Source organism: Cyrtonyx montezumae, unplaced genomic scaffold, assembly GCF_038088225.1.
Source record: "Cyrtonyx montezumae isolate F1298 unplaced genomic scaffold, pur_monq_1.0 scaffold_22, whole genome shotgun sequence".
NCBI classification, from domain to species: Eukaryota; Metazoa; Chordata; class Aves; order Galliformes; family Odontophoridae; genus Cyrtonyx; species Cyrtonyx montezumae.
The window spans coordinates 2,544,498-2,560,487 of record NW_027071959.1 but is presented as its reverse complement, the minus strand read 5'-3'; the positions used below and the strand labels follow the sequence as shown (position 1 = coordinate 2,560,487).

Genomic DNA, 15,990 nt, shown 5'->3' with positions numbered 1-15,990 from the left:
CATTTCCAGAAGTTTTTTTTTTTTTCTTTTGTCTGATATTTGCGAGGTTTTTGTTTTTTTATATATATATATATGTGAAAATAAAGTACCGAATTCAAAGTGTGGTGGTGGCTTTGGGTCGGGGGGGGGGGGGAGGGGGTGATGCTCTGCTTCGTTCCGTGGGGTTCCCTGTGCTGGGAATGGCCAACTGCTGAGATCCCCATAGCTGATGGATCTGTGCCTGCTCTTGGTAGCAACTGATCATTCCGTAGAGCACCGAGAAGTGAAAAGAGATCAGTGCAGTGTCAGCTAACAGAGCTGCTCGGAGGTACGATGAGTGGATATCCCATAATACGAATGGCTATCCCTTAAAGGATCCCAGCAGATGATAAGGAGCTGGCATTCAAGGATGTGGTATTTTGGATGCCTGCAGGGAGTTCTTATTAACGGATTCTAACACATTTGAAGAGGTAATTGTGCTGCAGATACTAATCACTGCTAATAAGAAGCAGTGCTGTTAGGGCCCAGCAGATCGTGGTGACCTTGCGCTGTGAGCTGCACACTGGGCCTAAGTTACACAGCAGGAACCAAACCTCTGTGTCTTCGTTAGGCCGTAATTAAATCAGTCTGACAGCTCAGCGTTTGACAGCTCAAGCCCCTGACTGCACGTCCAGTTGATCCTCTGTATCCTCATTGGACCTCTGTGACCTCAAATGACCTCCTGTGTCCTCATTTGACCCCCAATTAACCTCATTTGACCTCTCGGGCACTTACTTCCTGTGATTTGACCTTGCTTGACCTCTGTAACCTCAATTGACTTAGTGTGACCTCACTTGACCCCTGAATTAACCTCATCTGACCTCACAGAGCATTTATTTTTGTTGATTTGACCTCTGTGACCTCATGTGACTCCGTACGACCTCTCGTATGACCTTTCATGTCCTCATTTGACCCCCTCAGCTAACCTCAGTTGACTTTCGGACCTCTTATTTTTGGTGATTTGACCTTGCTTGACCTCTGTGCCCTCAAGTGACTTTGTGTGACCTCATTTGACCCCCAATTCACCTCATTTGACCTCTCAGAACAGTTAACCTCATTTAACCTCCTGGACCATTTATTTTCTGACTTGAACTCGCTTGACCTCTGCAACCTCAAGTGACCTTCCGTGTCCTCATTTGACCCCAATTAACCCCATTTGACCTCTCAGCCCACTAATTGCTTGCGACTGGACCTCACTTGCTCTCATCTGACCCCCATTAACTGATCAACTTCTCTTGGCCCAGAGGAGGCCAACGGAGCCTAAAGGGAGCAGAGTGGGCCTGGTGCCTCCTCCCAGAGCCCAGCAGCTTCCCCTCGTGCTGCTTTCACGTGTAAGGATGAACGCCGTGGCGTGGCTCTCAGAATAGCAGCTCCTTTCGGACCCCGAGTGGTGCTGATCAGGACCAGCACGGTGTGCCACGGCCTTCCTGGACCTCCCATCGCTCACAGAACCAACTCCACGCAGCCCATGTGCTACAACAAAGGAAATTTTATTGAAAAATAAAACTTTTGTTTCCTTTTTTCTTCTTTTTCTCTTTTTTTACTGACACGGGTGAACGAAATCCCAAAGAAGCTCTTAGTGGGGCAGCGTACAGGAATGGAAACAATTAATAAATAACATTAGTATAACCTCTACACATTAACAATGCATCTGCAAACAAAATGAGGACTTTTAAACCGAGTGAACCTTAAAGCTCAGCTACTCTCTGTAAGAATATTTACCTTCTGTTTTTCCTTATTCTTTACAGATCTGAAAGGATTAAATACTGCTATTATATTTTATATTAATGACACTATCATACTTTGCTTTTAAAATAATTTTTTTTTTCTTTTTCCGTGAAAAACCTCAACATTTTTAACACTGATATCATACAAATTGGTGTTTGTCGCTCGAGAGAAAGCGTGGTTGTTCCCCACTCATTCCCAGCGTGGCACCTCGTGGGAGTTGTGTTTGTAACTGCTCGACTGGAAAACAACCAAGCAAGCAAAGGAGAAAAAACAGGCAGGATATGTCTCCTTGCAGTGTCCACCTGAACTGTGGTGGCACGCAACTCACCGAGTCAGCAGGGTGGATGGTGAGTGCTGCTTTCCACGGCTCCCTGCTGCTCCCAGGCATCCTGTGCCCCAGCCCTCACTGCACAAAGGGATTTCTGCTTGCTTTGTGTCCTGGTTTGGCAGGTGGGGGGAGGCACAGTGCACATATATATATTTTAACTCGTATTTTGTTACAAGCACAAACCAATCCTGTTCCTACAACTCAGCGAGCTGAGCACAGGAGCGGAGCAGACAGGGCACTGCTACAACAGGTAGAGTAGGAAACCTCCACAGCTGAAATGCTACAGAACAGTGCTGAAGTGGCAGCTGCCCATCCTTTCACACCTTTTAAAGCACCCTCAACAGGCGGCGTGGGGCTCTTCCTTTCCACAGAGGGAAACCCAGGTCCAGCCCAGGGACACAGCGTTCCCTCAAGAAAGGCACGAGTCAGTTGGGTTTCTCCTGTGAGAGCAGTGCCACAAGGTGAACTTATTCTTAAGGAACAAGGAGGTAAAGGGAGAGAAAAAAAGAGAAAATAGCATCGGGCTCACCTTTCTGAGAGAAAAACAGTAAGAAAAATACACTGTACAGTGCCTGGGTGGACTTCACAGAGCACAGCCATGAAACACGGGCAGGACTCTGCTGCACTTCAGAGGTGTGAGTGAATGCTTACACGTCTAAGGAAGAAAAGCCAAGGCCTAAAGTTTCTGAAATCAGCTGGAGAGAGACACAAACAGTGCACAGAAAGGACACATGCAGGAGAATTAGTGATACATGCCACAAAGACTGCTCTCTCTAGTCTCTAATACCTGGAACAACACCCGCGGGCACACTGAGCCCCAGAGACATCACGGCCAGCCCAGGACCAGGGGCCAGCAGGGGATGGGCTGTCACTGCTCCCATGGCACACGCTGTGCAAGACAAGAGTTAAGGCTTTCTAGCTGGCTGTGCTCGGCTCCTAGCAGCCCTGGCAGCAGCAGCCCTGCCTGCCTGCCACACTTGAGCACACTTAGGCTGAGTTTACACAGCAAAGCAGAACCAAAGTGGCTGTGACAGCAACACGGAGCGAGCGGCAGCACTGGAGGAGAGGGAAATGCAGAGCAGTGCTCCCTCACAACACCTCTTTTTCACGTAGGTCTCCAGGACAAAGGCAGAAAACAACTCCAAAGCACGAGGATCAGACGGTCAGGCTCACAGCGTGCACATGGGTGGGGACAGCACCCGGAGCTGCCTGCGTGCTGCTCCGCACTGCAGCTTCCCAAGGGCTTGCTGCAGGCACAAGAGCTGCTGGGCATCACAGGAGAAGGAACAGCTCTGCTTCCCCGAGCACAGCTCGCTCGGACACGGCCCTCTCTGCCAGGCCAGGCCCTGCTCTTGGCTGCGTGACCTCCCTGCAGCACTGCAGAGCACGCTGTTGGCTGCCAGCAATCTCAGCAGCGTGCTGCATTTGCAACTTCAGCCCCAGCTCCGAAATAGCAACAGCAGCGATGGCCTTAAGTGTTGCACTTGAGAGATCTCCTTACAGCTTCAGAGAGCTACAGAAAGGAGGGGAGCGAGGAGACACAGCTCATGCTTTTTAAACTGCCCGGACCCCGCGCTGTCGATTCACAAAGAGAAATACCAACACTGCACACAGAACAAACACCTGATGCTTATTTTCCTATGCTAACATGAGTTAAGTCCCCTCTGCAAACCACGAGAGCTGCTTCGCTCAGATCTGGAAGCAGCCACCACAGCCTCTACAAGCTGCATCCAACAGCCACCAGCACTCCGGCAGCACTTCCCGTCGTAACCCTTTGCCTAGTGACTGCTGCTGCCCTCCCAGTGATGTGAGCAATGCAGGACATGCTGTGCAAGGCGAGCAGCCCCTGTGACCTGTGGATCCCCACTGCATTTAAACCCTCTCAAGAGGAACTATGTGGATCGCAGGCGCTGGGCACGTTATGCACGGAGTTCAGTAGCTGAGTATGCAAGTCAGGTTTTTGCCAAGTAACAGCTGAGTTCTGACTCGTAGAGCCCAGTGTGACCATTTTACAAATGCAGAGCCATTCCCATTTCTCTGGCAACTCCTCGGAGTAATGGCAGTGCAAAGAAGAGCCCCCGTGTGGTTTCAATAGCCATGCAGAGAACTGCTGCATATATTTTACTGCAAAGCAGGTCAAGATACCAACGAATACATCAGCTGCATCCACCAACCCCACGAAACAGCCTGGCACAAAGACAACTGGCTCCCATGAAAGCTGTCTGAGGGAGATGACAGAACGTGCGTGAAGGCCACGAACCATGCAGTGAAGGTAAAAAAAAAACCCAGCATATTTACCAGGTGCAACATTCCCAGAGAAAGAGCACGTGGGAGCGTCGGGTGCTCGAGCCCAGCAGGGCTGCAATCGAGTTGGAGCACCGAAAGCACAAAATGCTTGAGGCTACAGAAGGAGCAGCAGCAGACAGCTGTCTGCCCTCGGCTCAGCTTCTTCCCACCTCTCCCAAACACGCAGAACTTTCAGCACATCTCACTGCCTGGGATCTGGTGCTGCCAGAGGCAGAAATCCAGCTCCGAGGTCCAACGTGCCTGGCAGGTGCTGGCCAGGCTATCTCCAAGCAGAAAAGGACTCAGATCATAAGCAATAAATGCTATTGTTACAGTAAGAGGGAAACGCCGTGGCGAACAGGAAGCAATCAAGAGATTTCTTCCAGGGTCTCCTATTTATTCCCAGCAGAAAGTGACCTCTCAACTGCTCTAAAAAGCCTGAGCCAGACACACAGCAGCAAACAGGTCCAAACCTAGTACCATGAACCACAGGACACACCACACTGACCTGGAGACTTCGTTTCTCAGAGCACTCACTTAGAATTCACAGCACAACACACTTCCCTCCCCCCCCCAGCCTCCAGGGCATCAGCTCCGGGATCCCTCTGTTGTGACACCTTCCTTTACCAACACCCTGGAAATAAATCTGTTCCCTCCAACAAGAGGTAGGGGGCAAAGGACTCCAAGACACACACTGTATAAAACTGCTCCATTCCATTTCACTGCTTTGAAATCTGGAACCACAAAAACCTGATAACTGATTCTCTTAAGAGGCAGGGCTGACCTCTGCACGAAGTCTCTAAAGGAAGCCCCTTCCCCTTTGGTGTGCAGCTGGGCTACAGCTGCCCAGGCAGTTGGTCCACAGAAGCTCTAGGTGTGGAGGCACTGTGCTATGTGGCCACGTGAGCAGGGGAGGAAATGGAAACGAACTCGCGGAGAATATTCTTGGCCATTTCAATATTGTTATGTGCAATGACCAGAGCTTTCTGAATGTCCTGATACGAGTAGCCTTGGCTCATGAGATTCTCGATCTCGCTGGAGAGCTGCAGTGATGCAGCAGTGCCACTGCTGGCTCCTCCTGGCTGGCAGCTCCCTGCTTTTCGCTCGGAATTTATTCTCCGTGGCAGTGGCTTCGGGGGCCTTTCTGGAACTTGAGAGCCATCTGAAAAACCTGGAAGGAGAAACAAAGGCATCACTTTGGGAAAGGGCACATGACCCGTGCTTGGAACACAGACCCTCATCAGGCTGGGAAGTGGACTTTAGACAGGGCACTGAAGCTGGGACTGCTTTCTCCAGTGGTCCCACATCAGATCAGCTTCCACTACATAAAAGAAAAAAAATAAATGGCCAGGAGTGCACGCATCCATGTGAGCAGAGCTCAGAGTGACACACAGTCCTGCTGTGAAAAAACAGCACAGGGAATACACAACAGACTGTAGCAAACCTACTTTGCAAATGACAAGAATTTTTTCTGCGTGGATCACCTTAAAGAAAGTTCTGTCTTCCAGAGTAACTCCTCGTGGTACTCAGGATGGAGCTGCCTATCAGCTGCACTTGTGTGCAGCACACAGCCCTGTAAGGCTAAGAATGCCCACGCAATCCCTCTTCAGGAGTGGGCAGCACTGGTCAGAGGAGAAGCAGTCACTGTGGAGCCTTTGTAAGAGGCTTCTACCAAAAGCACTAAGACAGAGGAAACAAATGCACTGAGGCTTCCTCCCCAACCACAACACAGCTCATCTCCCTGATGCTCACAGCACAAGCTTCTGACGCATAAAAAGCTTTTTGTACATGTGAGAGAAAGGACTGCCTGCTCCTCTCCCCCAAACTGCCTTTTGAAATAGCTGGTTCAGCTCGAGCTGGTTCAAATTTCAGACCCCATGGGTCAATTTCAAAGGGCGAATACCAGCTCAGCTTTTTTGGTAAATGATTAAGAAACTGAATTGTAGAGCACAACATCAAGCTGCCAAAATGTATCCCACAGAAGTCAGGCTTGCTTAGCACCAGGCTTCAGCAGCAGCCAATACCCAACATTTCAGACAACAGCAGATGCTTCCCAGAGCAGTAACATCAGTGTTTTTCATGAGCAGATCTCCTACCACTACAAAGCAGAACAACAGTGCTATCATTTCAGGGCTGTGTAAACAAGGAAGGGTCAATGATTAAGCTCAGTTGTTCATCTGGGAGCAGGATGTGAGCTCCATTTGCACTTTTTATCCCAGCCAGCCATATTTCTGCAGGCACAGTGACAAAGGCAGAGAGCAGGGAGGAGTGACAAAAGCTCATCCATTTATCTGAACGAATCAAATCTCCTCTTGAGCTGGAGGAAGCTCCAACAAAAGGGAGCTGCTGAGCAGGTGAACACAAGACTGATTGGGACATGCAGCCCTGGGTACGGGAAGCTCAAGGAACAAGAAATTCACTCCTTTGACTTGGTGACTGGACAGGGCTTGGACGTGCTGAAACACAGAGCACCCCAACAGGAAGTTTGGGAGCTTCCTTTCGTGCTGCTGGGCAGTTGTAGGGAAGAAGCCAAGCATTATCCACACATGCTCCTTGGAGAGACGAGGCTTGGATTTTCCTCTTGGCAAACGTGTCTCGCAGAGAAGGACAAGATGTCCTCTGCTCCCCGGGGACAAAAAGCTGACCTTGCTGAGCCACTCTTAGGTCCTCTCTCAAAGGCACCAAAGGCATCTGGCAGTACGCTTGTGCCATCTGCTGGCCAGCAGCACTCCCAGGCCCCAGAGGCAGGCAGAAAAGCCAGGCCAGCCACCCCTAACAGCCCGAAGCAGTAACGTTCTGCTGCTCTGCTTCATGCCCTGGTGAGGAAACAGAAGCCATGTCCTACAGGACAGAGCAGCTTAAGGAGACCAGTACCCACAGGAACATCCAGAGCACAGCTGTTCTCTGACCTGTTATGGGGTCACTTTCCAAAGACATTCGGCTGAAGGCAGGCGTGGCGTTGGAGATATCAGACAGCGTGCGGCGAGCAATAGCAACTGGGAGCGGTGGTTTGGGGACGTCATAGCCATCCTCTTCGTTTTCTGACTCCTCCGGGCCGTTGCTGGCAGTGGCTGCTGCCAGATCCCCTTCATCTGGAACAAGAGGCACAGTCTGAGCTCTGGGGCTGAAGAGTCTCTGGGCTCTCAAGGCAGACTCTGTTCCCTTGTCCGCAAACACTGACAGGACACAGAACTAAGGCTCTGCTGCCAAAACCCCATATTCAATGGAAGCTCTCTCCAGAAGGTAGTATGCAATGAAAAATATTTACCATACATGTGGGCTGACAACTGCTGCAGCTGCCTACAGCAACTAAGCCCAGAAAAGAAAGTCTCCAAAACAGCAATTTTGTTAAAACAACTGCTGGATATTTTTACAGCACATTCCAGCTTTGCTTCTCCTCAGCATCCCCACATGCAATCCACAGGGCACAGATACAACTGCTTCCATACACATCGTGGCTATTTGAACAGCAAAAAAGCAAGTAATGTTTAGCACAAAAAGCTAAACGCTATTCCAGCTGGTACTGGGGTCAGCTCATTGCATCCCAGTTTCTCAGCTGTTTGGTTTTGATGGCTTTATTTTTTAGCACACCCTCTCACCAGAAGTGTTGACGGTCTCAACAGCAGAGGACACTGCTTGGGAGTGAATGTTGTACATTGCTTCATACATACAGCCATCCGCCTGCCGGTCACACTCCAGAGCTCTGAGGGAGAGAGCACACATTCCCCTTCAGACAGCAATCGACCATCATCTAGTTTCTGTGACTGAAATCCTGCACAGCTGCCTGCTTCAAAGCACGCCTGTTTGTTCCTCTGAATGCTCTAGTAATGTGTACTGTGAGACAGAAGATCAGCTTAAAAGAATCTAATTGAAACCATAAAAGCTTTTAACAGAATCCCGAATTTCAGCAGCTAAAATCACTGCCCGAAGGTTACCAGCAGAAAGAGGTGGGGATGGCCAGCAAACTCCTTCGGTAAGGGTTCTGTGAAGAGCAGCAGTCACATTTCATGGATGGTCTGCTGTCCTAGTCTCAATCTGGTGAGTGTCACTGGGGCAAATTAAGCTAACAGAGAAGGCAAAACCCTACGGAACAAATCTGCTCCCCCAGAGCAGAGAGGAGGAAGAACAGCACGTGCAAACAGAATCTCACCGCAAACTCTGAGTCATTTCCAAAGGCGTTTTGATCTCTGGTTTTTGGACAGCAGGACCTGGAGGCACCACTGGCAGAGAGGAGGGTGACATGTATTCAGTGTCCTCATCGCTTTCAGACTGTTCCCCAGGAGGCAGTTTTGGTACAGGCAGCGGTCTGGAGGCAGGATAAACAAGATATAAACACCAGGAAAAGACAACCAAAAACATTTACACTGAATCTAATTCGTATCACCGTGTCCTTTCAGAGCCAGAAGGATCAAGCAGTCACGTTACATTCACACTGTCTGGAGAAATAATCTGGCTTCCAGCATTCTCAGCAGCCCAGCTGCAAAGTCACACTGACACAAGGTCATTGTGCAAAAAGCAGTTGACAGAACATCATACATCACCTGCTTTGCAACGTGGATGTATAAAGGCCAACTCAGAATGAAATTTATGAGAGAGCTAGTGGCAACTGTAGCCTGTTTCTTACTGCCACAGCCATAGGTAACCACTCACACACAAGCCTCTGGATGCTGACTCCATCTCCTCCTTCTAGGTTGTGTGTTTTGAATAATCCATCATCACAGACTGGAACTAAGGCTGGACAGACTTATGTCAGACACTGCCTCTGCCACCAGCATGCAGAGAGACCTACAATTACCCCTCTGTAATTTACAGAAGAACACATTTTGCAAGAAAACAGCATACCTGGCAGCTAAGGAGTAGATAGCATTGGCAGATGAGGAGGGTTTAATTTTGGGGTGCTCACATTCTGAGGTTGCTGGCGGACCAGTGTTCACACTCTGAAAGAAAAAATGCCAAGCCAGGAATTAGAAACACCAGCTCTACCAACTAACTGCAAAGCTGTCAGCCAGCCAGCCAACGTGCCCTCATGGGGAAGGAAACACCTTCACTTATTCAAAAGCATTAACTCTTTAGAAATCCAGCAGTTCTGTGTTAAGTTTTCCCTTCCTGAGAACACAAGTAGAGCTTTTCTCCTCTAGCCAGCTGCCTGTTTACACAAGAACCAAGGGTACTCTTATCTTTGAGACTTCAATGACTTTGTCAAACTCAGCTGAAATTGGCCCAAATGCCAAAACGTTCATCAGGGAAAAGAGGAAAAGGATGCAGAGAAGCATATACATAGAGACAGAATCACAGATGACAGAGCCACCAAGGTTGGAAAAGTCCAAGATCATCCAGTTCAACAGCGTGCAAGTGACAACTGCACTCGTGCCAACTTCTTAGACAATCTGGCTAAAAATGTACTTGTTTCAGTGTCTGTTTTTCAAAAAAGATAGAGATTTTAAAAGGAAAAAGTAGGCAGACGGACTCAAAGAAAGCCAAAGTGCCTCACATTTCTCTTACAGAACAGTCTGTTGGACCACCAAGTTATACATCATGATATCATTAACAGTAACAGACCCAAATTTAACTCAGATTTTACTTTGTTAATCGTTGCTGCTGCGTGCAGGTTTTACAGGATTGAATTACACTTTTCCAGCACACCAGCTCCTGAAGCAAAACAGCTTCAGTCTTTCAAAATTCAAAGGTGAACAGGGATCATGAAACTGTGGCTCAGGACTGCTCAAAGGTAACCATGCAGGACAGGCTGACATTTCAACCCTGCTCCCAGGAGACAGGAAAGCACCGAATCAGAATCACCAAGGTTGGAAAAGACTTGTATCATCCAGTCCAACCATCCACCCATCACCAAGAGTTCTCACTAAACCATGTCCCTCAACACAACGTCTAAACCTTCCTTGAACAAGCACATTCCCAGGAAGTCCTCTGACCGCTCTTCCCTCGCCTGGCAATCAGCAGCTCCTTTCTGCCTCTCCCTTGGCACAGGAACACCCTGTTCTGATGCAAATGAGAAAAGGGCACCTTGGCTGACTCAGTTCCCCACAATCAGCCTTCACCTCCAGCAGATCCACTCACCACTGCGTTGTCCAGGCTGAGCGTGCTCCCAAGCCGATGGCTTTCAGGCCTGGAATCCACCTGAGAGGGCAAGGAGAAGGGAAGCGAGTGCCTGTTCGACAGTTCTCTGCCAGGCCAGTGGTCACCGGGGCTGTGAGCTACAGATGGGGCTTTCGGAATGGGCCGGGAGGGCCACGGGTCCCCCTGGCGGTTGGAGGGCACTGGGGGGGGCTTGTCCCTCGCAGGGCAGTCCGCTGGTGTGCAGGGCAGGGGCCGCCGCTGGGGCCGGGCCTCAGTCCCCATGGAATGCGGTCTGTCCGGAGGGGGCGGCGGTGGGAGATCTCGGAGCGTGGGTGGGATGGGCAGAGGCTTGTCTTTGTGAAGGGTACCAGGAGCAGCCTGGAAGGCAGAGGCATGCAACAGCACTGCTTAGCAAAGGTAGTCTAGCTGCAAAACTGAAAAAGGGGGGAGGTGGGTGGCAGAAGGTTTGGGTTGTTTTTTTTTTTTACAAGAAATTATCTCAACGGCTGTGGAGCAGTGGCAAGTTAACCCTCCCAAGACACGTACTCCATAAGCTTGAGTAGGGAACACAGTATAACTGCACACAGCTACAACAGCTGGGCACCAAACACACCTGATCATCTTTCTTGAAGGAAAAAAAGATTCTCAAGGCAGTATTGGATTCCAAAGGATACTCATCATTTCAACTGCAGCTTATTTACAGCTGTCATTCATCACTCAGCAGGTCACATCAATGGCTATTTTCTTCTGTCTGGAATTGCAGCTTGATCACCCAAACCAGCTGAAGAGCTGCTGCTGAATCTCAGCAGTCAAGGAATGAATGTCAACAAGACCACGCTGCTGCCTTCAGCTCATCAGTCAGAAAACCAGCCAATCTCCCCCAGTCACACACATTTCATTCCTTCCTTACTCCTCTATTGATGGAAAGAAAAATTGAGCCATTCTGGTGACACCCTTCCACATCTGGCCACTAGCTAGGGCAAAATACAAGTCAGTAAGGGCAGCTTCAAGCTCACAGGCAGCAGTGACTGGGGCAGAAAAATCTGTAAAGGCAATAATGATCACTTGGTGGTTCACCCTGAGTGATCGAGCGCTTCAGGTTAGGATCATCTTTCTAGCAACTGCTTGGATGAGTGAGAAGAAAGACAGGTCCTCTAAACAGGAAATAGGGACTCTCCAGCCACAGGCTCCAGAAGGAAGCATTCACTTTCAGCACAGACTGAGCTCTCGTGGGGAATGGAAAGGAAGTGGATTGACAGAAGGAATAAAAAGCCTTGTGTGAAAGCACTTAGGGACGTCACAGAGAACACACAGCATTCAGCAAAACGTTCTCCTTCCCATCTGCCCCACGAAAACCACTCTTGAAAGGGCAAGAAGTGTGCTTTACCTTAGAAGAGGTGCTGGGGCTGGAGGCCCCAGGTGGATTGGACACTCGCTGCTGCAGAAGATCCAGTCGTGGTGGCACAGGAGGAAGGGTGGCCTGTGGAGCTACTGAGAACGGGGAAGGAGGACGCTCGACCTGAAGGAGAAGATTGGGAAAAGCAATGAACGACAAAATCCAGCAGAACTCTTTCCAGGAAGGCTTTCAAGCTCTGTGAGATTTACTGTATCACTTCAGTATCACTACTGGTAATAGATGACTATATTAACAACAACCACACACTATTAAATTAAGGTAATTTCACAGCACAACAGTGCTTGACTTGCAGCAAGTAACCACAAATGCACGCTTAGCAGGGGCACAATAAAAGACAAGCTGTTTTGCTGGAGTGCCAAACCTGCCTTGCTGAGCCCTGAGCAGCAGCAAGCTTGCTTGCTTTTCAACACAAGAGGGCACGATCTGCTGCAAAACCTCCTTATCACTGCAGGCACTGCCATGCAAACTACCTTAGACTACAGTGTCATGGCTGTTGCAGCAATCATTACTGTGCACCAAAATGTCCATTTTTGTCCCTGCAAGGCTGTTTTTCTATGTAACAGAACAGTGCCTCTTCTCCTCTTTCTTTAAAATGTTTATTTTGTGAGAAAGGTTATTGCTTGGTAACTGAAAATCTTTATACATGTTTGAACTCACTAATGCTAACAAATATGGAATACTAGCCCGCTGCAAACCACAACAGGATGTCACATCAAGGAAACTGTGTTTTGCTTCCCCAACCTATGTATACAAAAGCAATCCCCAGGAATACAGTTTACAGGATTTCACAGGGCAGAACCTAAGAGAAATCTGACCGTAGGTTAACAGCGTAGAGCAGGAAAAGCAGCTCATTTTAATGGGTTCAACTACAGAACATTAGCCAAATTCAAAGCCACTTTCCAACAAAGCAAAGCAATGCTAACTGTTGGTGTGCAAGAGCAGCAATAGGCACTGAGAAAAGAATGTTCAGAGACCCATGAAGTAGCCCTGCCCTGCACACATGCCCTGGAAGGAAGGAGCACTAGTGGCAGAGAGCTATCAGACCTTTATTACGCAGTTTTATCAGACACCATATAAGAAGATGACAGTCAAATTGTCTTCCTCAGCAAAACACCCTGCCCTCTAACCTGTTAGTCATCACGACCTTGGGAAGACTGTGTCTGGTTGGCTGCAATGATCACTGCACAAAATGGAGGAACTTCTGCTGATATGAGCGAACTAACGCACACAGAGGCGACCTTACTTTGGTACCAGCGAGTTCCTTCATCATGAAGAGGGAATCATCAGCTCTGTCATCATCGTCATCATCATAGTTGGGTGAGGGGGTTCCTTCTGCACCTTGCCGTGACAATCCTCCTCCTCCTCTGGGGTCGAATGGGTCTACAACAATTGGCTCTGTGCCTTTGATTTCACAGCGGCAAAAAGGACAACCCTGGCCTTCTGATTCCTTCAGGGCAGAGGAGAGATCTGTTACAACCACCATTAAGATGCAGAAATTAAACACACGGTTAATACACAGGCAGGTTGAAACCTGCTTTCTGGCAGGTAGAGAGGAAGAGAGAAAGGCAAGCTGTGCTAGAAATACGGAGGATCTTCCCTCTGGAGTAGGGAAACAACTTCTTAGCAAGTCCTTGCACTTCTCAGCTATACACTGAGACAGAGCATCTGACCAGCTTCTCCTGGGCAGGGGAAGCTAGCACTGACATTTCTGAACTGCAAGCTTATGTCCTCGGTTATGCCCCCTCATCTCCCTACCTGGAGGATACGGACCATTCTGTGATTCTATAGGAAAGCAATTAGCCTCACTCAGGGAGACAAACAAGAGGCAACGCCTCACCTGCCATGCAGTGAGACAGGACGTGCACATCAGATGGCCACACGGTTCTATCTTCACATCCTTGTCATTCTCAGCACATATTTTACACAGCTGGAACGTGGAGCCCATCTCACAGTACAATTCGTATTGTTCCTTGGAGAAAAGAAGGACAGACATTGTCAATAATGTAAAATAACGTGTGGAATTTATCATAGCTGCAAGAAGTGCCACACAAAAGAGGCAGGACAAAAGAAACAGACTGCTCTGAAAAAAGTGAACTTGAGGTTTTCCCAGATTTTTGCTCAGGTGTGTGAAGAACAGCCCGGGAAACACAGGGTTTGAGGGCACAGACAGGGTGGACAGCACAGAAGAATAAATCTTCTGCACAACATTCTAAACAAGCAACTTAAATCTGTGAGCAGAAAGCTTTGCAATGTCTCTGCCCAGCCCTACCTTTCAAAGAGTTCTCCAGCTCCTGCAAGACATAATGCAGCAGCCTTAAAAACAAGCCTTCAGGGTACTGACTGTGACTGGATAGAAGAATTTGCTCACCTGTGTAACTTTAATGTGGTCCTGAGGTGTGGGCTCACACAAGCCAGTCAAGTCAGGGTTCTGATTCCGGCCATCAGGAAACAAATAACTGTAAGCAGTTGAGGAAAAATGATATCTCACCCCGTATGTACACACACACGCACATAAACACATACATAAGGTTTCTTTTCAGGGTGGGGGAGGAAAGGAAGAAAGAGGGTGAGAAAAAAGGGGTGGGAATGCAAGGTACTCTGAATTCAAAAGAAGTTTTGCAAGAATTTCCTTATCAGACAGAAAACAAACATGCCATTCTCTACTGCAGAAAGAAGCTTGTTTTCCTTCCTGGCAGCAATTTTACTCTTCTTAAATCATTCTGCAGTGAAACTCTTAATTATCCAGAGTAAAAAAAAACCGAGGTCATAGTATCAGTTAAGCACAAGTTAAGGAGCCAATTGTAAAAGAGTCTGTGATGAGAAAAACACTGACACATGCTTATTGTCTGCTCCTGCAAAGGACAATGCAGCTCCCAGTACAAATGATAGCTGTCTGAGTATTCTCAAGTGCCAAAGCAGCCAAGCATACAAATTTTTCCGCTGACATCAATACACTTGCTGAATCAAGGTCTAAATAAAAAGGAAGAGCTGAGGGATGCTCAGAAGGGGCTGAGAGATGACAGCAGTGACTGCTTGACCTCTGCAAGATGCTGTGTCTCCCGAGGAGGGATAATAGGTGCTGAGCCCAGCAGGTGCACCTCACCATTCAGCAGCCTTTGTGGCCTTCCCACAGGATGAAGATGTATAAAACACTCAGAGTAAAGAACGGCAAGAGCTCAGAACACTTGTTTTCAATAAAGGTACTTACAAGCCTTCCCTGAAGCCGTCAATCAATGCCTGAAAAAGAGGTTTGTTGTGGGGGATCGTCTGAAGAATGTTCCCATCTGCGGTGACATAACCAATGGCCCACTGACCAAGTCGGGTGCAGCTCAGTCGGAAAATGTAACTGAGAACACAAAGGAAAAGGAATTTCACTTTGGACTGGAACAGGCAGAAAGCATGAGATGCCAAGGAGGCCTCTGCCTATCTCAAGGCAGCAAATAAAAACTAGTAGGACTGACCAGATGATTTACATCAGCTTTCCTCACTTTTCCCCCAGGCAGATCAAAGGAGGACTTTGCAATCTGATACAAAGTGAGAAAAGCATCCAAGCACGGGTCTCCATGTGAAAGTAAATGCAGGATCCACAGCAAGAAACCTTGGCATCCTCATATTCATTTGTTTCAAATTAATTTCAGAAAAGAAAAATCAGACTACACAAGGTTTGCATTTTTAAAACCTTCACAGAGCTAAAAGCATACTAACAACCTCCCGGAGGGAGCACGTGACCCTGCCTCTGTGTAAAGAGAAATCTGTCAGCTCTGCTGCATTGGACCACATTCCACCCAGGATAGCAGGCAGCCAGAATTCACTCATGTCCACAGATCTCTGTGTCCTGCCCACGCCCAAGTGAGGTGCTACGGCATGACACGGAGAACTGCTGAACACAGGGCAAGCTAGAGCTTTTCATAATTAACAGAGGAGGACAGAGACAAAACCAAACCGACCTCCTCAGCCAGTGCAGTAATCAGCACTGTTAGCAGGAGCTACCAGAAAGGCCAAGCACTAACCTGCCAGGTTTGTGAATGAATTTCTGAAGCCGGGCTTTCACCTCATCATACGTTAGGAATGCCATATAACCAGGGTGAGTCACTGCTAGGCTATTCCAGTTCCTGAGCAAAGAGGACCATGGCTAGAG

The 15,990-nt window shown here is 48.5% G+C and overlaps 1 protein-coding gene across 1 annotated transcript in view; it reads right to left on the bottom strand.

The window, feature by feature from the left end:
- Positions 1-4,587: 4,587 nt before the first annotated feature.
- The window catches only part of CBL (Cbl proto-oncogene), a 29,349-nt gene continuing 17,946 nt past the window's right edge, over positions 4,588-15,990 (bottom strand). The window contains exons 5-16 of the mRNA XM_065738486.1: positions 15,863-15,984; positions 15,061-15,198; positions 14,221-14,308; positions 13,690-13,821; positions 13,096-13,299; positions 11,823-11,954; positions 10,436-10,813; positions 9,203-9,297; positions 8,511-8,666; positions 7,960-8,063; positions 7,270-7,452; positions 4,588-5,531 (exon numbers count right to left, since the gene is read on the bottom strand). Of these exons, the coding sequence (XP_065594558.1) occupies positions 5,251-5,531; positions 7,270-7,452; positions 7,960-8,063; positions 8,511-8,666; positions 9,203-9,297; positions 10,436-10,813; positions 11,823-11,954; positions 13,096-13,299; positions 13,690-13,821; positions 14,221-14,308; positions 15,061-15,198; positions 15,863-15,984 (2,013 nt within the window). The 3' untranslated portion in view covers positions 4,588-5,250. The remainder of the gene's footprint in view (positions 5,532-7,269; positions 7,453-7,959; positions 8,064-8,510; positions 8,667-9,202; positions 9,298-10,435; positions 10,814-11,822; positions 11,955-13,095; positions 13,300-13,689; positions 13,822-14,220; positions 14,309-15,060; positions 15,199-15,862; positions 15,985-15,990) is intronic.